General features: G+C 49.4%; 3 protein-coding genes across 5 annotated transcripts in view; 2 read left to right on the forward strand and 1 right to left on the reverse strand.

Annotated features, from left to right (window-relative positions):
* ngdn (neuroguidin, EIF4E binding protein) overlaps positions 1-2,075 on the reverse strand; it is a 5,257-nt gene extending 3,182 nt beyond the window's left edge. The window contains exons 1-5 of the mRNA XM_030349213.1: positions 1,887-2,075; positions 1,547-1,606; positions 1,298-1,369; positions 848-985; positions 446-530 (exon numbers count right to left, since the gene is read on the reverse strand). Coding sequence (XP_030205073.1) covers positions 446-530; positions 848-985; positions 1,298-1,369; positions 1,547-1,606; positions 1,887-2,045 — 514 coding nt within the window. The 5' untranslated portion in view covers positions 2,046-2,075. The remainder of the gene's footprint in view (positions 1-445; positions 531-847; positions 986-1,297; positions 1,370-1,546; positions 1,607-1,886) is intronic.
* Positions 2,076-2,876: 801 nt separating this feature from the next.
* On the forward strand, positions 2,877-7,025 carry LOC115537529 (CCAAT/enhancer-binding protein beta). Of its 3 annotated transcripts, none has more exons than XM_030349508.1 (3): positions 2,877-2,997; positions 3,263-3,550; positions 5,663-7,025. In XM_030349508.1, exons 1-3 carry the CDS (start codon positions 2,980-2,982, stop codon positions 6,005-6,007), a joined length of 651 nt encoding a protein of 216 aa, XP_030205368.1. In that variant the 5' UTR covers positions 2,877-2,979; the 3' UTR covers positions 6,008-7,025. The 3 variants fall into 3 exon arrangements, with proteins under 3 accessions (XP_030205368.1, XP_030205369.1, XP_030205370.1); XM_030349509.1 differs by having other exon boundaries at positions 5,666-7,025; XM_030349510.1 differs by having other exon boundaries at positions 2,888-2,997; positions 3,226-3,550.
* Positions 7,026-11,886: 4,861 nt separating this feature from the next.
* slc22a17 (solute carrier family 22 member 17) lies at positions 11,887-24,856 on the forward strand. The gene is made up of 9 exons (XM_030349389.1): positions 11,887-12,333; positions 17,556-17,659; positions 18,637-18,791; positions 19,594-19,759; positions 20,143-20,267; positions 20,509-20,614; positions 20,864-21,087; positions 22,349-22,460; positions 23,046-24,856. Exons 1-9 carry the CDS (start codon positions 11,902-11,904, stop codon positions 23,320-23,322), a joined length of 1,701 nt encoding a protein of 566 aa, XP_030205249.1. The 5' UTR covers positions 11,887-11,901; the 3' UTR covers positions 23,323-24,856.
* The last annotated feature ends 566 nt before the right edge of the window (positions 24,857-25,422 follow it).

The raw sequence follows: 25,422 nt of genomic DNA on the forward strand, positions 1-25,422 counted from the left end.
CTTTGAAATTTCGCCTTAAAGAAATACACAAAATGGTCAAAGAGAACATGTTCAATTCTAAAATAATGCACCGATATGTATCCAGCTATTCAAAAAAATAATAATCGAAATCTCGATATTCGTTTTTTGATCAAAATCTAAATCGAATATCGAAATTCGATTAATCACCCAGCCCTAAAAACAGACGTTATAAATTATAAACTGTAAAGTCTCAATTGTAAATTATAAAGTGGCCAAGTGCCAGAAATGCAATGTAAACAAAGAGAAAGTTTGTTTACATTTCACCTCGGGTAAGATCCTCAGACCAGACTACCAGGAACACACCTGCTACTACTGCTGTACATTCTAGTGGATTGAGTTCACAGCCACAACAAACAACAAATGCCCGGAAGGTACTGGAAAGATGGTGTGTCAAGTGGTCCTTTACAACTGAAGAAGACCTTACCCAGACTCCCAGTGACGGCCGTGCGGACAAGTTTATCAATCTGGTATTTCAGTTTGTGGTCCAGCGGGCGCATCTTCTCCAGGACCTTCAGCCGCAACACAACATTCAGTTCAGCCATTTCTAGCATTGAAAGTCAGTGACATAGAACTATAGAGTACACAGTTTATCTTCCAACACAGCTGAACAATATTGTATTTTAAATACTATACATCTAGTATAAAAAACAATTCATGAATAAAGTTGGCCTCTGCATCGCAAAAGATTGAAAGGGAGCCATTTGAATAATACCGCTGGTATTGTAGTATAAAACGTCAAGAAAATCTATTCAAACACACATCAGACCACAACTAGTGACCCAGATGAACCTGCAGCTGGTCACGGTGGTTTGGCTGAGCTCCTCACCGTTCGAACCGCCATCACGCGCTCAATGGCCTGGCTCTCCTTTATTTTGGCGCCCTCCGTCTTGAGGCTGATGAGGTGGGTGAGGTCCTGGAGGTAGAACAGCAGCAGCTGGTAGCGGAGGTCCAGGAAGGACAGACCCTGTGACACAAGTCCATGGAGCTAACATGATGCCCACAACGTGTGCAGCCGAAGACGCCTTTTCAAATCTGACATCTCCTTGCGTACTGTTCCAGATGGTGAACGGTTTAATCAAATATGTAACACATGCTGGACACTCATTCAGGGACATTTATCACCGAGACATGTATCAAGACACAAATTTAAGCTATATTTAGTTTTCAATTGACCGTTGCCTAACATTCAAGCCCAGCTAGATTATTATTGGAAGAAGCAAACTAATTTAACACTTGAATAATTCGTAGAGTAATGAAAGCACCGATATCGACTCACCTTAGCAGTCTGAAATACACCATCTTTAATCTTCTTCTGCAGGTCACGGATGTGGCCTGTGACTGAAACCACCTGGAACAGAAAGAAGAGACGTGTTTAGGTTATACTGATGTCTGATACTCCTGAGACCTCTGATTCAGTCAGGAGGCCTGACCAAGGTCGGTTCTGATTGAACACGTTTAAGATCCATCTTTAGTCTGCTGGTTAAAACAAGGTGGAGAACCAACGGAGACTCACTGCTGATCATACCTGCTCTGTGAGAAGGTTCAACAGGTTCTCTGCTTTTGGTAGATCGCTCTCAATCAAATACTGGAAGAAAACGCAACACAATAATCACTTAATGAAAGGGTTAGGCAAAAATGACGTTTAAAATGACTTATGACAAACGCTGCAATGTTTCAATGTAAAGGTAAAATTATACACATGATTGTATCCTTAAGAACCATTAAACTGTGACAATTTGTGATTACATTATACCAATAATAACGTTGGAGTATGCGAATGAAATAACTATCAGAAAATGGTTTCATTAGAAGTTAGGAGCGTATATTATATTAAAGACTTCAGATGTATTCCATGGTTCACTCACGTTGTCTATAGAGGCCGCCATTTTGATCCAGTACAGGAGCCGCGGAGGGACAAACCGCCTCGGATTCGGTACGGGAGCCGCGGAAGGACAAACCACCTCCACCAATACGGGAGCCGCGGAAAGACAAACCGCCTCTGATCCAGTACGGGAGCCTCGCATGGACCTAACCGCGGAGCGACAGACCGCCTTTGATACAGTACTGAAGCCGTTGAGGGACAAAAAAATTCGACCCGAGTCACATGCGCTCCTCTGGCGGTTAGCGGAACTGGAGTTACATTTATTTGTAAATGTAAATGATGTGACGTGGTAGAGGTACAAACCTCCCCTGATAGTTCTAATCAATGTGGAAATAGATTAATAATCGAATCTATTTGGGAGTACATTTAATGAAATGTATTAATTTTTTATGTTATTATTTTTTTCTAATTCATCATTCAAACTATTTTAGCGTGTTGTGGTGACTGACTGGATGCCTGGTCTATTGCTATGACTGACTGGATGTCTGGTCTATTGCTGTATCTGACTGGATGTCTGGCCTGTTGCAGTGACTGACTGGATTGCGGGACTTCCCTGACTGTACACCGGCCAGCCCCCCATCACCATACACACTACTTACTTATTTATGTCTAAATGATTTGAAATGTTTTCTTTTATATCCGTCAATTATGGCAGCCAATGTACTCCTAACCTCCTTTTAGTTATTTCTTGCCCTCTGGGGGGCTAGGGTCAGGGGGGGGGTCATGAACATACCTGCCTATGACAGTTCAAGCCCTTTGAGACTAGATCTGTGATTAAGGGCTGCACAAATAAAGGGTTAGGGTTAGCGTTAGGGGTAGAATTGTGTGTGTGTGTGTGTGTGTGTGTGTGTGTGTGTGTGTGTGTGTGTGTGTGTGTGTGTGTGTGTGTGTGTGTGTGTGTGTGTGTGTGTGTGTGTGTGATATACGTATAGCCCAGTCCTAAGTGATAGAGGGGGGAGGGGGGGGGGGGAGAGATGGCGGTGCTCATTAGAGGAAGTGAGGCTGAGAGGTCTCTCCGCAGACTCTCTCCGACGGCAGAAAGCAGAAACTCTTAAAGAAGTTAAAAGGTGCCGCGCATGGGAACACGAGTCACGGTAAGTCCTCAACTAAATACGGGGTTTAAACTTAAGGACAAACCAAAACAAAAGGCTGATGTTACCGCATGAGACAAATAATATATAAATTACAAATAATATATAAATTAATAGAATAATTATCAAATATAAAATACATGATTCTATAGCTTTTTGAATAATTGAATGATTTAAGCCATGCATGCTTATCAATATTTCCTACGATTACAACGACGACTGAACTACAAGTCCCAGCTCACCGTGCCCGGCCGATCTCCGCCCTCAGATGGTCGATTCCAGCGGGAGATCCCCCGTGATCCAGGAGTGGTCCGGCCCGTACCCGGGTCACGGCCTGGACGCCGGGCACGGCCTGGACCCCTCCGACCCGGGCATGCACGCGGCGGCCGGGTCCCTGAGCCAGATGGAGATGCTGCTGGGCTGCCCGGCCCCGGGGCCCCCCCTGAGGAGCTGCGGGGGCGAGGAGCGCCTGGGGGCCGGCACGCTGGCCTACCTGTCCTACATGCAGCCCTGCATGGGCGGCTCGGCGGGCTCCGAACACATGTCCAACCAGCAGGTCAGTGCTCCCCTGAGGGTCGGGGCCCCGGAGGTGACCCCCGAGGTTAAGGGACCCCCGAGGTTAAGGGACCCCAGAGGTGACCCCTGAGGGTCGGGACCCCAGAGGTTAAGGGACCCCAGAGGTTAAGGGACCCCAGAGGTTAAGGGACCCCAGAGGTGGAGGGACCCCTGAGGTTAAGGGACCACGGGGGTTAAGGGACCCCAGAGGTTAAGGGACCCCTGAGGGTCGGGACCCCAGAGGTTAAGGGACCCCAGAGGTTAAGGGACCCCAGAGGTGGAGGGACCCCTGAGGTTAAGGGACCACAGAGGTTAAGGGACCCCAGAGGTTGAGGGACCCCCGAGGTTAAGGGAACCCAGAGGTGGAGGGACCCCAGAGGTTAAGGGACCACAGAGGTTAAGGGACCCCAGAGGTTAAGGGACCCCCGAGGTTAAGGGACCCCAGAGGTGGAGGGACCCCAGAGGTTAAGGGACCCCTGAGGTTAAGGGACCACAGAGGTTAAGGGACCCCAGAGGTTGAGGGACCCCCGAGGTTAAGGGAACCCAGAGGTGGAGGGACCCCAGAGGTTAAGGGACCACAGAGGTTAAGGGACCCCAGAGGTTAAGGGACCCCCGAGGTTAAGGGACCCCAGAGGTGGAGGGACCCCAGAGGTTAAGGGACCCCAGAGGTTAAGGGACCCCAGAGGGGCCCCCAGAGGTTAAGGGACCCCTGAGGTTAAGAGACCCCAGAGGTGGAGGGACCCCAGAGGTTAAGGTTAATGGTTGTTATCGTTGTATATATATATATATATATATATATATATATATATATATATATATATATATATATATATATATATATATATGTATGTATGTAGATGTTGTGTATGCTGCACGCGTTGCAAAAGGAAAAATTATTTTTTGTTTTCTCGTCTCATTCCACTTTTTTTATTGCCGGTTCATTATAGCTTTTTGAAATATTCAATTTCTTTGCGAGAGTAAATGATTTGATTAGATGATTGAAAGGGGATGATTCTGCATAATCCGCTGCAGTCTCCAGTGTCCGTCATCGATCTCATGTTCCTCCTGCGTCCTCCTCTTCTTCAGAGGAAGAGGAGCACCAGTCTCTCGCTTTGACTCTAATGTTGTCAAACTCAAACCAGTACCCATCACATGTTCATCACATGTTCATCACCGTGTTATCACTGTGTTTATCACATGTTCATCAACATGTTCATCACCTTGTTCATCACCGTGTTCATCACTGTGTTCATTAACATGTTTATCGCCTTGTTCATCACATGTTCATCACATGTTCATCACCTTGTTCATCACATGTTCATCACCGTGTTATCACTGTGTTCATCACATGTTCATCACATGTTCATCACCTTGTTCATCACTGTGTTCATCACATGTTCATCAACATGTTCATCACCTTGTTCATCACATGTTCATCACCGTGTTATCACTGTGTTCATCACATGTTCATCACATATTCATCACCGTGTTCATCACCGTGTTCATCCCTGTGTTCATCACATGTTCATCAACATGTTCATCACCTTATTCATCACATGTTCATCACATGTTCATCACATATTCATCACCGTGTTCCTCACCATGTTCATCACTGTGTTCATCACATGTTCATCAACATGTTCATCACCTTATTCGTCCATCTCAATGTTCATCACTGTGTTCATCACATGATCATCACAAGTTAATCACATGTTCATCACATGTTCATAACATGTTCATCACCTGATCATCACCTGTTCATCACATGTTCATCTCAATGTTCATCACTGTGTTCATCACATGTTCATCACATGTTCATCACATGTTCATCACAAGTTCATCACATGTTCATTATATGTTCGTCACATGTTCATCACCTGATTATCACCTGTTCATCACATGTTCATCACATGTTCATCACATGCATCACAAGTTCCTCACATGTTCATCACATGTTTATCACATGTTCATCAATAAGTTCATTGCATGTTCCCTACATGTTCATCACCATGTTCTTCACCGTGTTCATCACCTTGTTCACCACTGTGTTCATCGACGTGTTCATCAACATGTTCATCACATGTTCACCACATGTTCCCCTCACGTTCTCCAGCAGGAGTTCTCCCCGTACATGCTGCCCCCCGGGGCCTGCCGCCTCCCGTCGGGGCTGGGGCCCCCGGGGACCGGCCCGCCCGTGCCCAAGAGGGCCATCAGCAAGAACAGCGTGGAGTACCGGCTGCGGCGCGAGAGGAACAACATCGCCGTGCGCAAGAGCCGGGACAAGGCGCGGCGCCGCATCCTGCTGACCCAGCAGCGGGCCGCCCAGCTGACGGAGGACAACCAGCGCCTCCAGCAGCGCCTGGGCCAGCTGTCCCAGGAGCTGGACACGCTGCGCCACGTCCTGGCCCAGCGCCACGCCGCCCGGCCGGGGGACTCCGCCGGGGAGGCCTGTCTGTAGAGGGGACCCCCCCCCAGACCCTCAGGGGCCCAGCGCCGCGCAGGTAGACCCCCAGTCTTCCCCCCGGTTTGGCTCAGCGAGGGGCCCGCCTTCTGAACCAATCGGCGTGCTCGGTTAGTCTTTGATCTTCTGGGGCTCGAGGTCCGCTGTAATACAACCTTTCCAAATGATGATTATGATAAACCTGTAAATCAAACTATATCTAAAGAGATGCGGTACGATTGTATGGGAATGTGTGTGTGTGTGTGTGTGTGTGTGTGTGTGTGTGTGTGTGTGTGTGTGTATATAGAGTGGTAGACACTCCTGTAAGTCAAGTGCATTTGAATATCCCTGTATCACTGATTAAACAAAATTTAACTAATTAAATACATGTAAATGTTGAAATAGGTTCTAATCACTTTTTCTGTGTATGTTTGATTAGAGAGTTGTAAAGAGAGGACATGTTAAACTAAAACACCCCTCTTTGTTTCTCCGCCATTGAGGCTAGTTGTGCTTGACTGTGCTTGACATGCAGCATGGATCCCCTAAACCAGGGAAGAGATGCCCTGATTGGTCAGAAACGATCTAGAAATGGATGTACTCACTTTTCACATTTGACTCATGGCTGGCTGTGCGATAAAAAAATAAAATAAAATGACACTCAAATAATATCTTAAATCTGACCTACAGCTCCTTGATCTGAGCAGCGGAGGTAAACAGACCCTGGGGGTGTGATGAGGTAGAGTCCCGGGGGGGGGGGGGGGGGACCCCAGAATCTGGGCCTTGAGCAAATAAACTGAACCCCGACTGATAGATGAGTAGAGATGCAGGAGTCCCCTGGTTAGGAAGGAGGACCGGTTGGTTATGTTGTTGGACATTTGCCTCATAGGATTACACATTTATCTGGAATGCACTGAATGATATTAAGCTCCAAACTAAAATTACAACAGGAAATTTGTCATTGCATTAATATTTTCGCACCATGTTAAAATAATTGTTTTTTGTGTACATGGTCCAATAAATATATAAAATAATAATGCCCGATGTGTCTCGCTTGTATCATATTCAAGCCACATCCACATACGAACAATACATGTTGTAAATAAAGCACCCTTGCCACGACACACCACATATGTCAGCAAGGTGTAGCAGATTTTGTCAATTTTTTGTCTGCTACATTATTGAGAGGCACCAAATAATCAAATGAATAAAGTTAAACTCAGATTTGAATCTTGTCAAGGAATATTGCTTAAGACAGGACACTTCCAATGTGTTGCTGTGTTCTACATCCATGGTAACTGCCGAGATGTCAGTATGGGCTAAACCCTATCAGACACACACGCGCACACACACACACGCACGCGCCCCCACGCACACACATACCGCATACAAACACACACACACACACACACACACACATACATACACACAATCTTACACACACACACACATCGAACACACACACACACACACACACACACACATATACCGCGCATACAAACCCTTACGGACGCCATGAAGTGGACCGTTGCCTGGCAGTTTCCCGTTGTGGGATGGGTGAGGTTTCGACACAGCAGAGGACAAGATGAGAGCCCAGAGAGATGCTATCAGTGCTGGGGTCTGCCAGGGCCTTCCTGTGGATGTGTGTGGGGACGTGTGTGTCTGTTGGGATGTGTGTGTGTGTGTGTGTGTGTGTCGGGGGCAGGGGAATCTGGATGGATCCAATAATTATCTAGCAGTGAGTTCCGTTATTCTGCGGCACACAGCGTTATGCAATCCAAAGTAATCACCGAAGACCTTGTTGACTGCTGGTCACAGCTACATTGTTATTTACATATGTCATTGAAAATTATGATACACGTAAACAGATTATACAAATAATTCTGTTTAATCAAAGGATCTACAGGTTATTGACCGGTTATCCAACCCTTATGTTATCTTACCCTTAGGTTATCTAACCCTTAGGTTGTCTAACCCTTAGGTTATCTATCCCTTAGGCTATCTAACCCTAGGTTATCTTAACCTTTAGGTTATCTAACACTTAGGTTATCTAAACCCGTAGGTTATCTATACCTTAGGTTATCTAACTCACCCTTAGGTTATCTAACCTTTAGGTGGATCGTCTCTAACCTTTCATTGCCTGATTTCAAGAGAGCAACAGGAGTTCTGTTGAAATATCCAACAGTGGTGTATGGGGTAATATGTGGTCCCAGGACTGCAACAGTAGGTGAAGAAACACTGTCTTTACCTAATGGCCCTGAAGTGACTCAATAGTACCCACGCCTGCGCTGTGCACTGCATGCAAACCCCTTCGATGTACCTTTTGTTATTCACCAACAAAAGATAATGAGGGACAACGACAAACAAAGGGTTTGTGTTTAAAGAAATGTCCTGTCTTCCTCGTTTCCGAGAGAAACCGTCTGATGGTGAATCCCGATGCTGAGAGATTATTCTTCTGGTTCCGTTAGGATTCCTGATTCACATTGTTCACCTGATCAAATCAAACAACATCAATTTTATTTGACTAATTTAATTGCAGACAACAATTATCCCGCCTTCCTCAGTCTTTAATTGCTTATAATGTGATAACAAAAAAATACGCTTTCAATTTAATCTTCCAAATTTAAAAAACATTAAACTGAGAATCAACCGTTGTTCTCACAAACAATCCAACATTAAACCGAATGGTGTTGTCAGGAGCCGTCGCCTGTACCCCGGCCTTCAGCAGAGCCCCAGGCTCAAGGGGGGCCCTTCCTCTGTCCCCCGGGCCCCCAGCAGCAGACCCCAGGGGGTCCAGGACCCCGTAGAGGGACGCCTCATGACTGTGACCAGACTTAAACTCCTTCTCCAGTCAGGTGTGCTCATGTGCTCGGCGGCTGCTGTACTCCCTGCTGCAGGGCCCTCGGTCTCTGCTCTGGTGCAGAGCGTGAGGAGTCCGATCCCATGGGTCTGCCACCCGAGTGGCTTCCTGATATTTGTAACACCTAAACCGCTTCCGTTCCTGCCGCCGGGTGCCAGTAAATCCCCTCCAGAGATCTCAATAATGTCAACCAGCAGGGAGGATCTGCCCATCGATGTTTCACCATCTCACCGTCATGTTAATAACATGTTCATGCACACACCCAACACACACACACACACACACACGCAGACACATGAATACACGTACACATGCACGCACACATACAAATAAACATGCACATGCAAATTCACATACACACACACACACACACACACGCACGCACGCGCACACGCACGCACACACACACACACACACACACACACACACACACACACACACACACACCACACACACACACACACACACACACACACACACACACACACACACACACACACACACACACAAACACACACAAACACACACGTTCATTTGGACAGACAGACAGACGGACAGACTCAGTTTGAAAAGGCCCATAAATGTCTCAATAGAAGCATCGTTCCCATCTGTATATCTAACTATACTAACTTTAACCTTTGTACATGCGGCAGGAGAGAGGCAATGTGACTTTTAAGGCCGGCATTTGTTGTTGGCATAAGACACTTAGCTTTAGTTATAGATATGACCTCAGGACAATGCATTCCTTCATATCTACGTGGAAGGGGGTCCTCTTCAATGGGGGCCGCCATGTTTCTACAGGAGCCCAGAACAGACAAAAAGCTCCAGAGAAAATAGTTTTGTCCTATGAGTTGGTATCCAAATCAAAACTGATGGGATACAAACTGCACACCTTCATGTTATCAAAAGCAACCGATATTCACGTACCGCTTTGCAAAGAAACACAGGCTTGAGATAAAGGATCATACATATAACAGATAGTCATAATTATAGGTTTATGATGGTAGTTTACCACTATGGATGATCTATAACTATAACAGATAGTGATAATTATAGGTCTATGATGGTAGTTCACCACTATGGATGACCAATAACTATAACAGATAGCGATAATTATAGATCTATGATGGTAGTTTACCACTATGGGTGATCAATAATATAAGAGATATGATAATTATAGGTCTGTGATGGTTGTTCACCACTATGGATGATCAATACATATAACAGATAGTGATAATTATAGGTCTATTTCAGTTGGCATTCAGTTGGTTGCAACCTCACAACTAGTTTCTACTCAATTCTACATTACAAAAAAATAAATGACATTTGTCAATGATAGAAGAAAATATATGATAGTCCTCAGATTACCGGGGTCGAGGCTAGGACAGCAAGACGTCAGGAGGGTCGAAGCTGCCCCCCTATGCCGGCCTTTGGGCCTCTCCTGTCCCCCAAAGAATGAAACCTCTTACAACCTTGGAAGGGGTCATGACGGGGGCGTCTGTGTGGTGGACGGCGACTCCTAGCGGCGGGTGGCTGCAGTGCAGCAGCACAGGGGGATGTCTCTACTGACCGAGTCCACCCGAGCAGACGCGAACAGGTCGACCCGTCAGTAGGCTGGCGTCACCCAGTGCAGGTCTCCACCCTCTCCAGGTCTCCACCCTCTCCTCTCCACGGTGCGCTCTACTGACGGTGCCTGACGGCGCCTTTCCCTTTAAGATGATTTCGGGGATCGAGATGTATGATTTTATTATTTGGCAGACATGAGACATCGACCCGGACCCGAGGCCATCAGAGAGTGACGACGGTACAGTGAGCATCACAGCGCGTTGTCCTGCTGCGTGAAGGAGGCTGTGCATCGGCTCAGCTCCCCGGTGTGTTACCGACGTTACCAACCGAGTTACGTTACGTAACCCAGCACTCCGACACAAAGCCCACTGGATGCGACTCGACGCGAGGACGGTCTGAAGGTCCGAACGCGGTGAAGTCAGACCCGAACCAGTCCTGGTCATTGTCCCGATCCTGATCCGTCACCCCGGGAGGTCTGGGGGTCTGTGACTGACAGCGGTCAGGGAGGACTCACAAACACACACACACACACACACACACACACACACACACACACTCACATTCACATTCACATTCACATTCACATACACATACACATACACACCCCCAGAGGAGGACTCACACACACCGACCCCAGAAGAGGTAAGGCTGATTTCTGTTTATTCCGCAATGCAACCTTGAACCAGGTGCGGTTCACAGCGGGGACTGAGAGACCTGGCTCTCTGGCTCTCCGACCCCATTTCGCAATACTTGCTCGCCGCTTTTACCGTGTGTGTACCGGACTGGAGCCCTCGGCCCCACTGAACGTGTGTTCCTCTCCCCGGGTGGAGGGAGAGCTCTGACGTAACGCGTCTGGATGGAGGTCTCTAGACCCCCGTCTGGATGGGGGGTCTCCAGGCCTCTAGACATCCGTCTGTATTGGGGTCTCCTCCTTCTGGATGGGGGTCTCCAGACATCAAGGCCCTCCGCATCACGTCAACAGACTGGGGCGGGGGGGGGGGGCTGCATGTGCAGGCTGATTCCAGCTGGTTATGTAAAGTGTAGGATGGTAGGCCTGATAATACAACGAAGTTAGCTCACGGAAACGATGTTAATGGCGCTTACTGTTTATTATTTCTAATGATGCATAATATCAACCGCCCATTGCAATGGGTCCATGCCGTGTTTGTGTGCAAACACGGCAATGCTCTGCCTTGCTGCATTTGAGATACAGACGTTGCGTTGACGTGGACTTGTCGACGTGTAAATGATTCAATGTAATGCTCTGGCTCGCAGCCGAAGCTAAAGCAGTGATGCTAAACCCTGCTCCTTGTTGCAGGTCTGTACTTTAGTGTGACGTCTGTGTGTGTGAGTAATGAAACCACATCTCACTCTCCCTGCAGACCCCCACCACCACCACCACCACCACCACCACCCCCCCCCCCCCCCCCCCCCCCCAGCAGGGAGTCTCCCGCCCCCCTCCCTCCCACCAACACAGCCCCCCTCCCCCATGACGTCACCGGACTCCCCGCCGCTGGCCTCCCCGTCCCTCCCCCCCTCGCCCACCCCCTCCTCCCCGGGGCCCTCCTCCCAGCTGCCCCAGCAGCCCTCGCTGCCCCCCACGGGGGAGGTGATGGTGCTGGCCCTGGGGCGCAGGAAGCAGCGCGTGCTCATCGCCCTCAGCATCCTGCCCAACCTCTTCCTGGCCTTCCTGCTGTCGTCGGACCCGCTGCTCACGCTGGCCCCGCCCCACCACTGCCACCTGGCCGGCCCCCTGGTGGTCAACGTCTCAGTGCCCTGGGAGCGCGGCGGCCGGCCCGGGGAGGAGGGCCGGCCCTCCCGCTGCCAGCAGTACGTCAACGGCAGCCCCCCCGCGGTGGACTGCACGGCGGGCTGGGACTACAACGTCACCGAGGGCCTGCAGCACAACATCGTCACCGAGGTAAACGCACACACACCGCACGCACACACTTTTATTTTTTATTGAACCTTCATTTTTCCAGATAAAACATTGAGAACAGTTTCTTATTTACAATATTGATCTGGCACATCGCACACAACGCACGCACACACCGCACGCACACACATTCCACACAACACCCGCATTCCACACCGCCGGTCCACACCCCCCCCAACAACACACAACGCATTCCAATCGAAACACACAGGACACAACACATACCACAACACACACAGACTCACACCACACGCAACACAAACCACACACACGCACACAACAGCAAACACAACACACATAACACAATAAATAGCACAACACACACACGACACAAAACAGACACCAGCAGCAACACACACACACACACACAACACGTGTGCGCTGACTGGTCGAAAAGTGCGCAGGTACGATTTGCAGGTAAAAAAAAAATCGAATAGAAGAAATTTACTTTTCCTTTAAGACAACTTAGATTTTCAAACCCCCCCCCCCCCCTTCCCTTTGAACCGCCACACCCACGCACACGCTCACGCTCACGCACACGCCCACGCACACGCACACGCACACGCACACAGGCTCATGGCTCAAGGTGAAAACGGGAGGGGGAGATGCAGTGTACCCCTGAGGATGTGTTGATGATACAGTGTAGAGAACATGCAATATTGTATACGTGATACTTCCAACTAGCTCAAAATAACTGCAAGTGAACTCTGATCGGTCAGCTTGACCGATCAGAACCACATGGTATCCTGACACTCATCAGAGGAGCGTGCTTCTAAGGTGCAGGGAAAAAGTAAACAAACGCATGGAGAAGTTATGATGCTGTTTAATGACCCGATATTGCATGCATTACATTACATTCGGTTTTATCGTATAGATATGATATATGGTTACGTGAAAATAGCTGAAAACCTTATTGTACACCGCTATCTTACCCTCATCAAAGGTAACGATGATTACATTATCCAGGTGGATGTCTTTGTGATTATAGGGTTCGTGTTTTAGAAAGCTAACCCTGCTAGCCGCCGCCGAGGGTCCTTTAACCGGCCCCCCTGCGGCCGGGCCTGCAGGGGCCCCAGGCCCGGCCGCAGGGAGCCCGTGTTGAAGCCGGTCTATGCGGAGGATGATCCGTGACGTGGTGCTCGATGAAGCTCTTTGCCTGACTGTAGCTGTGTTCAAAATCGTTCCCTATTCCCTCACTCACTATTCCTTATATAGTGTTCATGATATAGTGCACTATTTAGGGAACGAACAAACGAGAATTCGGACACTACGCTGAACATTTCTAAACGTCATTTGCGTCAGTGAATGCGCCGGGTGTTTGTGTGACGCAGACAGATGCGCCCACATCATGTAGACAAACCGGGCACTCACGAGGAAAGCTGGAGGTTGTATCGATGTTGAATGTTACATTTCCTAATGTTACATTTTCTATGTTAAATCCAAAATAAATTGACATTGACATTGACATTTCTAAACAAAAGCCGGAGACTCCATTATTAAATGTATTCGTTTTCGCGGTTATTGAGCTTCTTCTCCTCCTACGGAAAAACACGGCCGCATTGCATTGTGGTATACGGGAGTAACATGTAGGGTACATCGTATGTACACTCAAATGTTGGGTATTTTAAGTGCACTATATAGTGCATGAAATTAACCACTGAGAATTCGAACACCACTACAAAGTGGCGAGCACCCTATATAGTGCACTATATCCGTGACGGGGAACGATTTCAAACACGGCTCATGTCGGAGCTCTTTGCCTGAGACTGTGTGTGGAGATGAGTGGTTTAACCTGCGCACACTGATGACTCAATGCGCAACAGTTGTGCGGCCTCACCAGCCCCAGAGTCCAATCACACTGGGCCAAGTGAGGCCGCCTCGACCAGCCATCATACACACACACACACACACACACACACACACACACACACACACACACACACACACACACACACACACACACACACACACACACACACACACACACACACACACACACACACACACACACACACACACACACACACAAACACACTCATGTTACTGCATGATACATACACTCATGTTACTGCATGATACATAATGCTGGGAGCTGATATGTCTGATCAGGACCTGGGTCACCCCCCCCCCCCCCCTCCCCCGGTGCTCATGTGTCTCAAGGGTTCTCTTAACGTTTGTCCAAGGTTGCCAGGTATGCATGTGTTCACCATTTACAGCCAATCCAGTCAACACAGCCCCTCCAGTGCTCCCCACATGTCTGGGGGTCTGATCAATACCGACGGATTCGCTCCGGCCTCTCAAAGGATTGTCGCTGACTTCAGTGCTTGGGATGGTCTCGTTGTGACTCATGCCAAAGGTAGGAGCCCTGCCAGGACGGCCCCGCCCCACCCCGTCCCGGAGCCCAGGCCCGGGTCTTGGCTCCGGGCCCGCTGGGGGACCACGCCCAGCCTTCCCCCTGGCGACGGCTCCCCTGGAGATCACGCCACAGGAGAGACGTGCAGGAACAGCAAGACCTCAGAGCAGCTGCCGGGGTGTCGCCATGGACACCCCGTCGTTGTCCTTGGTAACGGGGGGGGGGGGGGGGGGGGTGATGAGGAGGAGGCCGCAGAGTGGGTCAGACGGTGAGAGGGGGGGCCTCGATGATGGCGGACCGATGGAGGCACACTTTTACTCTGGAGAGAGGGCCATGAATGGGGGCGTAAGAAGCTTTATGTTCTCTGACTACCTGTGCGCTGTAGATGAGTTAACGGACCCATTCTCTTATTTCCTATTGGCTGGTTCAACAGTTAAGTCCCTGGACTCTTCCTTTCCTATTGGCCGGTGCACCAGTTAAGTCCCTGGACTCTTCTTTGCTATTGGCCGGTGCACCGGTAAAGTCCCTGGACTCTTCCTTCCTATTGGCTGGCTCACCAGTTGTCTTTGGAGCATGACAAATAAGAACATAACATGAACAACAACAACAATGACAAGGAGAATAAATATAGATTTTTTTAACAAAGAATTTCACGAAGCAAAACCCGATACTGTGACCGAAACGGAGATCCCTCTACGTGAAGCCCCGCCCGTCTTTGGCTGATCACTGCTGAACCATGTGACTGAACCATGTGATCGAACCGGATGTGTCACGCCCTGCCAAGCCTGCTCAGAGGTCCCGCCCCCTCTCACGATGACAGACACGGGGCGCACCCAATCCCAGGCGAGGAGATGAGATGGCAGAGGAGTGTCAGACCCTCCGGAAAGGGGTCTTGCTCGGTAGAGCTACTGATCAATACTCCGCCGGAAACACGGTCGGATCAATAGCCTGTCAGCTGTGTCTGAGGTCACCACGGAGCCACATGGCTGCTCAAAGTCTGAAGGGGTCCTTCGTCAAGCCCACACAAGCACACACACGTCCTCATTGCTCTGTTAGTTAGACAACATGTAAACGGTAGCGCTAGCCTAGATGCTAGGCTACAGCAGTAGGCGCTGCAGTGGGACCTTGGACATTTGGTCCGAGTCCTCATTTTAACAGCCAGCCGAGCTGGTAAAATGAGCTCGCCTAGATGCTAGGGCGAGCTCATTTTACCAGCTCGGCTAGCTATTGGTTCAGGGTCGCGGTGCCGGGTACAACGTGTAATGTTCTTTGCTTTGCGATGATGTATTTAACTGCACGCCTGCATCGTTGGTATGCAAATGAGCAAATCAGTTCAAAGAGCAGATCATGTAATCTTGTTATCTGTCACCCTTTGACAAAACGTCACTTGGGACTTTAGGACTGGAAAGGCTGCATTCCTCCTGGCCTCAGGCAGAGAGGAAGGGTGATTCTGGTGTCGTCTGCTAGGACTTCACCGTGTCTCCTCCGCCTGCTGTAGGCAGAGCAGAGCGTCTATGGAGAGGCAGGGAGGTGCTGGAGTCGTCTGCCAGGACTTCACCTCAGCCTGCAGTATGTCCAGGAATGTGCAGGGAAAGGTCTCTGTTCGCCCTTACTTAGAAGTGTGTCTGAAACATGAAATATAGGCCAAAGGTCATGTCTCTGACACTGCAGGAAGAGCTCGCAGTCCTGTTGTGAAACCCAGCCGGGAAAACCCCTCACTTTATTTTATACTGGGAATAATTTAAAGAAAACATTGTTGTGTTACTGAGCTCTAGTATTTTACTTCCTTGATCCACAGCGTGCGAGCTTAAAGGAAATCCTATTTATCCAACAAGGTGTCATTGCTTGTCGAAGTTGATGCTGGCTTTCAGCTTTGTGACGTTTTGTGAGTTCACATTAATCTGAATCTATAATCCAGTGTGTGTGTGTGTGTGTGTGTGTGTGTGTGTGTGTGTGTGTGTGTGTGTGTGTGTGTGTGTGTGTGTGTGTGTGTGTGTGTGGTTGGGGGGGGTGGGTGTGGGTGGTTGGTTGGGTGGGTGTTGCGCTATAAGACCATCGAAAGGCAAGCGTTCCCCTTCAACAAATGATTTCACGGCATTCAAATGCTTGGATAATTCACTAGCCACAGCGACCAGTTAGATGTGAGGTTAAGCGCCTTCGGCCAGGAAGTGGAGATTTACCAACGTGCCCGTGTGCGACTTGCTGATGCATGCTGTTAGGATGTGTCATGTGATGTCCAAAATCACATGACCCACATGACACGCGCACAATAATTGTTAAATCAAAAAACATTTTGAATGTTGAACTACATGTCAGAGCTTACCGGTGATCAGCGACCCTCAGATAAATATTAACTAACTAATATAATAATAAAAGAATGACTTACAACACGGCGATGAGCTGCACTGCCGGACATGGTCTCTGCAGTGGGACCTCAGTGTTTCCCCCAGTAAAGGTCTTAGTCAAGGTGGTCAAGAAACGCGCGGGGGGGGGGTTCAATTAAATTAAAAAAGCGTAATGGCACGATCATTGTTGTGACCAGTATTACCGATGCATTATTGATCTTTATTTTTTACACCTGATGGAAGTATGTTTTCTTTCCCTACGAGAGTTTTCTATTTTGTTAATGCATAATAATTAAAAAATATAGATTAAAAAAAAAAAGAAAATGGAAAAAGGTTTTTATTTTTTTTATTTTTCATACATTGGTAGTCAAGGTGGGGCCCTATTGTTGTTAAGGCGGCTTAACAACACAGTGCTGGGGGAAACACTGCACCTGGTCTGACTCCCCTCTCTGTCTCTATCTCTGCAGTGGGACCTGGTCTGACTCCCCTCTCTGTCTCTGTCTCTGCAGTGGGACCTGGTCTGTGGACAGTACTGGCTGGTTCCCGTGGAGGAGGTCTGCTTCATCCTGGGAATGCTGACTGGATGTCTAGGCCTGGGCTTTGCTGCTGACCGGTAAAAAAACACATACACACAACCACACACACACACACACACTCAAACACACACTGGGGATGGGCAAAAATGATTATTTTCCGGGAATCAGTTCTTTCAGTTCCGTTCACTATCACGATTCGTTCGTTTGATTCGTTAGTTTTGATTCATTCGTTTGATTCGTTTGTTAAGTCAGACGGTCTTTTGCGTCATTTGCCAGGGAATCGGAAATTATGGAACATGCATCAATATGCATGTAGCCTACTATTTTCTTATGTTCTGGAGAAATTACCCAGGTTAAGTGTTAATATTAAGCATATATTATAAAGCACATGCATTCCTTTTTTCATAAGTATCCTTAATACATAATGGGGTGCGGTAAGAATTAAATGGCGTCTTCCAATTAGCGCTAATAAGCAGTGAAGCACGTTAGCAACTCGACCAAACGAGACTCGTAATGGTAGGTAAAAACAATACTTAAATCATGCAATTGTGATGTAGAACAAAATAAAACACAAAGTGCTAGCATGATATTGAAGCCAACAGCGATCGTTTGTTAACTTGTGTTTTGGGGCCTTATCATTTGTTTACCCATGGGCCATGGCAACGCGATTGCTACCTGCTCTCATTGGCTGAATCGATGAGAATGTTTTGGACTCAATCAATATAAGGTCATGGGGAGAGGAAGCTCTGTTCGTTTGTATATTTTATTTACATGACCATATTCTTGTTATATGTTTAAAAAAAGAAAGAAAAGAAAAAACAGTTCTCGTCAGGATTCGTTCGCTCTGACCCATCACACACACACACACACACACACACACACACACACACACACACACACACACACACACACACACACACACACACACACACACACACACACACACACACACACACACACACACACACTAGAGGCTACCTGTGAACATGGAGTAATACGTCTTTCCTGTCTCTCCCCTCCCTCTCCCCTCCCTCCTCTGTGGTCCCCCCCCCAGGCTGGGCCGGTCCAAGGCGCTGCTGACCTCCCTGACCCTGTCCGTGGTGTTTGGGGTCCTGGTCTGCGTGGCGCCGTACCCCTCGGTCTTCATCGCCATGCGCTTCGCCCTGGCAGCAGCGAGCGCCGGAGTCTACCTCACCCTGTACCTCACGCGTGAGTGGGGGGCCCTGGGTCCTGGGTCTGGGGGTGGAGGGGGTCCCCTTAGGTTCAGACCACGGATGGACCGCCGATGGTGGACCTGGTGTCTAGGACTCGTATTGCCAGGGAGAGCCAGACCAGCGGGGGGGTCAGGACCGGGGTAACGGATGGAGAGAGGGGCTGCATTAGCCTACGTCCATGTCCCTAAACAAGGAAAGCCCTGGAACAATTAGCTTCCAGAAGACCCTCCCCCACAGGAAGCCGTCCAGAGGGAGCGGCTCGGTCAGGCATTGTGTCGTTTGTGTCGCTCGTGACGGAGAGAGTGGTGTTTACCAAGCGGGGAGCTGTTGTGTACTTCTTATCCTGTTAGCGCTTGATGACCCGTTGTTTAGCTCCTTATCATGCTCCAATCACCTGGACTGGAGACTAGCCACACACACACACACACACACACACACACACACACACACACACACACACACACACACACACACACACACACACACACACACACACACACACACACACACACACATAAATGTTTCACTTTTCTAGAAGGAAAACTGCCCAGTGCTAATGTCTGCCATGGTGTGTGTGTGTGTGTGTCTCTCTGTGTGTGTGTGTGTGTGTGTGTGTGTGTCTCTGTGTGTGTCTGTGTGTGTGTGTGTGTCTCTGTGTGTGTGTCTCTGTGTCTCTGTGTGTGTCTCTGTGTCTCTGTGTGTGTCTCTCTGTGTGTGTGTGTGTCTCTGTGTGTGTGTGTGTCTCTCTGTGTGTGTGTCTCTGTGTGTGTGTGTGTGTGTGTCTGTGTGTGCGTCAGGCCTGGAGCTGTGCGAGCCGCCCCGCAGGCTGCTGGTGACGGTGCTGGCCGGTCTCCTGAGCGTGGCCGGGGAGCTGCTGCTGCTGGCCGTGGCCCTGGGCTTCCAGAGCTGGAGGGGCCTTCTGGGGGCCGGCGCCGCCCCCCTCACACTCTTCCTCTGCTACGGGTGGGTGATACATGCACACACGGAGGGTCCATAGGTCCTCACGGCCCCCCTAGTGTCTGCAGGGGCCCTAGTTCCTCAGGGGCCCCCCAGTGTCTGCAGGGGCCCTAGTTCCTCAGGGGCCCCCCAGTGTCTGCAGGGTCCATAGTTCCTCAGGGGCCCCCCAGTGTCTGCAGGGGCCCTAGTTCCTCAGGGCCCCCCCAGTGTCTGCAGGGTCCATAGTTCCTCAGGGGCCCCCCAGTGTCTGCAGGGTCCATAGTTCCTCAGGGGCCCCTCTGTCTGCAGGGTCCATAGTTCCTCAGGGGCCCCCCAGTGTCTGCAGGGTCCATAGTTCCTCAGGGGTCCCCAGGGTCCCTTGTTCCTCACACCCCCCCCCTGTGTTTCAGGGTTCCCGGGGTGTTCCCGGAGTCTCCCCGCTGGCTGCTACTGGCCGGCCGCTCCGAGGACACGAGCTCCTTCAGCGGGAGGAGAGGCTCCAGCCGAGAGAGCCGGGACGACGAGAGCTTCACAGGTAGGCCTTCATCAGGGAGGAGGGGGAGGAGGGGGAGGAGGAGGGGGAGGGGGAGGAGGAGGAGGAGGAGGAGGAGGTTTTGTGGGTTCTGTGGGTTGGAGAACCAGCTGTGCTGTGATGAAGACAGGGTTCTGTGAGATGGAGAACCAGCTGTGCTGTGATGAAGAGAGGGTTCTGTGGGTTCTGTGAGTTGGAGAAGCAGGTGTGTGCTCAGTCTGCTGACCGTTGTGATGTTCCTCAGAGCTGGACCTGGAGCCCAGCGGCTGCAGCCGGCCACGCCTCTCCTACCATGAGCTCTTCCACAGCAGGAACATCTGGAAGAACATCTGCGTCCTGGGCTTCACCTCGTAGGTCTCCCACAGCTTCTGCTTACGTGGACGTTGTCATTCAGTCCTCCCCTCATTCACGGTCCTACAGGGTTAGGGTTACCTTACGGAAAGGAGATAAAGCTCTCTTTCTCTCTCTCCCAATCCCTCTGTCTCTTTCTGTCGGTCTCTGTCTCTCTCTCTCTCTCTCTGTCTCTGTCTCTGTCTCTGTCTCTGTCTCTGTCTCTCTCTGTCTCTCTCTGTCTCTCTCTCTCTCTCTCTCTCTCTCAGGTTCATTTCCCACGGCATCAGTCACTGCTACAGCTCGTTCCGCGGGGACGTCCGAGGTGACGCCCCCAGCTTCTATTGGACCTACCTGCTGTCCGTCTGTGCGGGGGGCGGGGCCTGGCTGCTGCTGTGGGCCACGGTGGACCGGTGCGGTCGCCGTGGCATCCTGCTGCTCTCCATGACGATGACGGGGCTGGCCTCGCTCATCCTGCTGGGGCTCATGGACTGTGAGTGGCGCTCCCTCACATCCATAACCATGTTCATACTAACCCTCCTAGGTATTCCGATTAAGGTATTTGATTATAATATAATATAAACAGAGGATTTAACTTTGAACGATTCAGGCCTTAATTCAGATGCCAGTGAACCCACCAGCTGTTGGCCCAGTACTGTAAATATGAGCCAGGATTCATAACAATATCTCTTGAGTTGATGCGATTTGCCTTTGTTGACGTATAATATTAAAAGTCTAAACCAGGCTTCCGCTTGTTAGGCTGAATACAGAAACATGACCCTAACCTGCAGGATCACATTTGTAATTTATTTTAATTTATTCATCTGACATTGGGACATTGGAAGCAAAGTCACTGTAATGGCTAATGGCTAATAGAAGGTAACATCCCAGTACCCTAAAAGGTTGGATACCAGCACCGTAGAAGGTGACATACAAGAGCCGTAAAGGTTACATACCAGCAGGGCCGTAGCACCAAATCCTGGGCCCCTATACTATAGGTACTGATGGGCCCCCCTGCGCCCAGGTTGTTGACGGGGGGGGGGGGGGGGGGGGGAGCGATTGTTGACGGGGGGGGGGGGGGGGGGGGGGAAGAAAAAAGGTAAAAAAAAAAAAATTGTTTTCTTGGTCATGGGCCCCCACTCTGCCTTGGGCCCCCCCACAACTGTCCCCTTTGTCCCCGCAGTCCGACGGCCCTGCATACCAGTACCGTGAAAGGTAGACACTAAAATCCAGAGTTAGCCCACCATGGCCGCTGAGTTATTGTCATAGTAGAGACACCAATACAGGCCGCTGCAGAAGACGTGGACCTGATGTGTTCCTCAGTAGAAACCACATCATCTGTTTTGACTCGTTTGGTGCTCCTCAAACGTATTTACATCAATTATGCTTAAAAAGTCATGGATCAAAAATGTCTGCCCTCTCCTCATTCTCCCACGGACTCTAAACTACATGATAATTGCAATTGCTAGGCTAATGTATGGTTGGCTGTTTGTATTTCTGAAATATTTTGACATAATTGGATCCAACGACCTTGATCCTTCACATGAAGCTTCTGAAGACAGAAACGACCAAACCCGAAGTCCTGATCCTGGTTCCCCAGGAATGCTCTGCAACTTCTATTGTTCTTTACCCAGAAAACGTCCTCGTTGTTTTGGGGCCAAGCGATATTGTTTTGACCCTGGCCCTTGAGCCCATAACACAAAGGAGGCGCGGGTACAACTCCCTCACCCCCTGCTGTCCTCCTGTCCCTGTAGATCTGAGCGAGACGGCCATCACGGTGTTCTCCGTGCTGGGGCTGTTCTCCTCGCAGGCCACCGCCTCGCTCTGCATCTTCTTCACGGCAGAGATCATGCCTACCGTCATCAGGTAACCAGCGCCGCCCTCTGCAGTATGGATCCCTGATAGGTAGAGCTGCTCCGATACCGACACCAGCGTCGGAGATCCCTCAGATCGGCCAGTCTATGCGCCGATACTCAATACTGATACAAGTAGGAATGCACCGAAATGAAAATTCTTGGCCGAAACCGAAATCAAATATAATGAAACAGTTGGCCGAAGGCCGAAACCGAATACCGAATATGGCTTTTTTTTCATTTATTTTTTTACCATTGCATAAATCAAACAATTAAATGTCCTTTATAAACTTTTTCGTCTTGCTTTTCTATAAGAAAAATCAATAACAAATTTGATACAAAACGTTTTCTAACATTACAGCAGACATTATAGCAAGAATTTAAGAAAAATGTACCTTTTTAAATAAATGAGTAAAATAATAAAACCTTTTTTTTTAATTTTTTTTCAAAATAAAAATGTTCGGTGTATTATGTTCGGCCTTTTTACTCCTTCGGTTGAAACTGAACATCATGTTTTGGGCCATTTTCGGCCGTTCGGTGGCCGAATATTCGGTGTGTCCCTAGATACAAGTTCATGCTGTGTGTCCTGCGTTTCCAGGGGAACGGGCGTGGGCGTGGTGCTAGCGCTGGGATGCGTGGGCCGCCTCAGCTCGCCGCTCATGGACCTGCGGAACCACTACGGGTACTTCCTGCACCACGTGGTCTACTCCTCGCTGGCGCTGCTGGCCGTGCTGTCCATCCTGCTGCTGCCCGAGAGCAAGAGGAAGACGCTGCCGCAGACGCTGGCCGACGGCGAGCAGTACCGCCGCCCCCCCCTGGGCCGCAGGAGGCGGGACAACGTCCCACTGCTGGTCACGCCCAACCCGGAGACCTAGCCGCCCGGCCGGGGGGGAGGGGTGGGGGGGGGGACCGAGAGACTTGGTTCCCGGCTGAAGGACGCTGGAGACCTAGGGAGGACCCCGAGACCTGGGGAGGGCGGATCCCGAGACCTTACCTCTAGCGGTGGCGATCCAGACATCTGGGGAGGGGTCCCAGAGACCTTACCCCCAGTGGAAGAGTCCCTAGGGGAGTTGACCCCAGAGACTTTATCCCTAGGGGAGTTGACCCCAGAGACTTTATCCCTAGGGGAGTTGACCCCAGAGACTTTATCCCTAGGGGAGTTGACCACAGAGACCTCACCTCTAGGGGAGTTGACCCCAGAGACTTTATCCCTAGGGGAATGGACCCCAGAGACCTCACCTCTTGGGGAGTTGGACCCCAGAGACTTTATCCTTAGGGGAGTTGACCCCAGAGACCTCACCTCTAGGGGAGTTGACCCCAGAAACTTTATCCCTAGGGGAGTTGACCCCAGAGACCTCACCTCTAGGGGAGTTGACCCCAGAGACCTCACCTCTAGGGGAGTTGACCCCAGAGACCTCACCTCTTGAGGAGTTGGACCCCAGAGACCTCACCCCTAGGGGAGTTGACCCCAGAGACCCCACCTCTAGAGGAGGGACCCCAGAATTGGGGAGGGGTGGGGGGGGTCCTAACCCAACGATCCTGTTGAACCGGGACCACACATAAACACACACACACGCACATCTACACACACACACCTACACACACACACACACACACACACACACACACACACACACACACACACACACACACACACCTACACACACGAGCACACACCTACACATACAAACCTACACACACACAGCTACACAAACACACATACACATACACCACACACCTACACACACCACATACCTACACACACGTCTTTAGCGCCCTCTTGTGGTCAGCTTCTCACACTGCACTTTGTAACACGGGACTCCCATGGGGTTATGTGTGTGGTCCATTAGTCTTAGAGGCGTTGCACCGCCTTGTAGCAACACGTGTGTCAGTGTTGGTGCCAACATGATGTTACTAGTCTAGTCTAGTCCTGTGTCTACACTCCATGTTCCCGTAGAACCTTCTGGACTGATGTGGTGTTCACCCCTACAGGCTGTGGTCCTTTCGACCACGTGTGATGAACACACACCTTAAGGAGCCTTCTCAGACCTGCTGAGGTCGCTAGTAGGGCCATGTTGGATTCAGGGCGGACTGGAGCCCTGGACTTGACTGCAGTGTGGAGGTCCGGCCAGCAGGGGCAGCCCTGTGGAGGCCTCAGTCCTGGAAGAATGGCAGAACGTCTCACTGGTGTTTTTACTGGTGTTGAATCCGTCACTGATGGTGCGCCGTCACATAACTTGAACTGTATGTGATTTAGATAAGTTAAACCCATGTCCTGAAACACGTTGGAGGGTTAGCAGTAGAAGCTTCTCACTAACTCTGATGACAGTTATATTATCAATGTTTCATGAAGGAAGGAATGTCACAGAGATTTCTAGATTAAATAAATAAACATAATTGTAACTCTAATGTGTGTGTGCGTATGTTTATGTGTGTATGTGAGTGTGTGTTTGTATATTGTTCACCAGATTACTTAGTTTTTGTGTGTGTGTGTGTGTGGTTAAAAAAGTCAGACTCCACTGTTATGTATGTGTGTGAGTGTGGTTATATCCTTTCCAAACACTGATGAAGGGGTGAATGGAGACTCCACTGTTGGGTTGGAGGAAACGTCTCCAGAAGACTTGGAGGATTTCAACTGAACAAACGTGAAGAATCATCTGAACACACGAGAAGGTTCAGTTGATCCACTGAGTTGTTTATTAACATTATGCTTTATGAACAATTATAAATCCTAAACAGGTATCTTTAATAACTGAACATGTTTACTTGTTGTTCCCAACAGAACACAAAGATCTTCAGTTTGAAGTCATTCACAACATGAACATCTTAACCCTTTCCATAAAACCCTTAACATAATTTAGTATTATGTTGTTAAATCTGCTTTAAATCACGTTCCATGTCAGGCAAAGCAAACTAAAAACATCAAATTCCTTTATAACGATGTTGAAAATCTATAAAATATAGTAGTAAAGAAA

This window comes from Gadus morhua, chromosome 23 (genome assembly GCF_902167405.1).
Source record: "Gadus morhua chromosome 23, gadMor3.0, whole genome shotgun sequence".
Lineage (NCBI taxonomy): Eukaryota > Metazoa > Chordata > Actinopteri > Gadiformes > Gadidae > Gadus > Gadus morhua.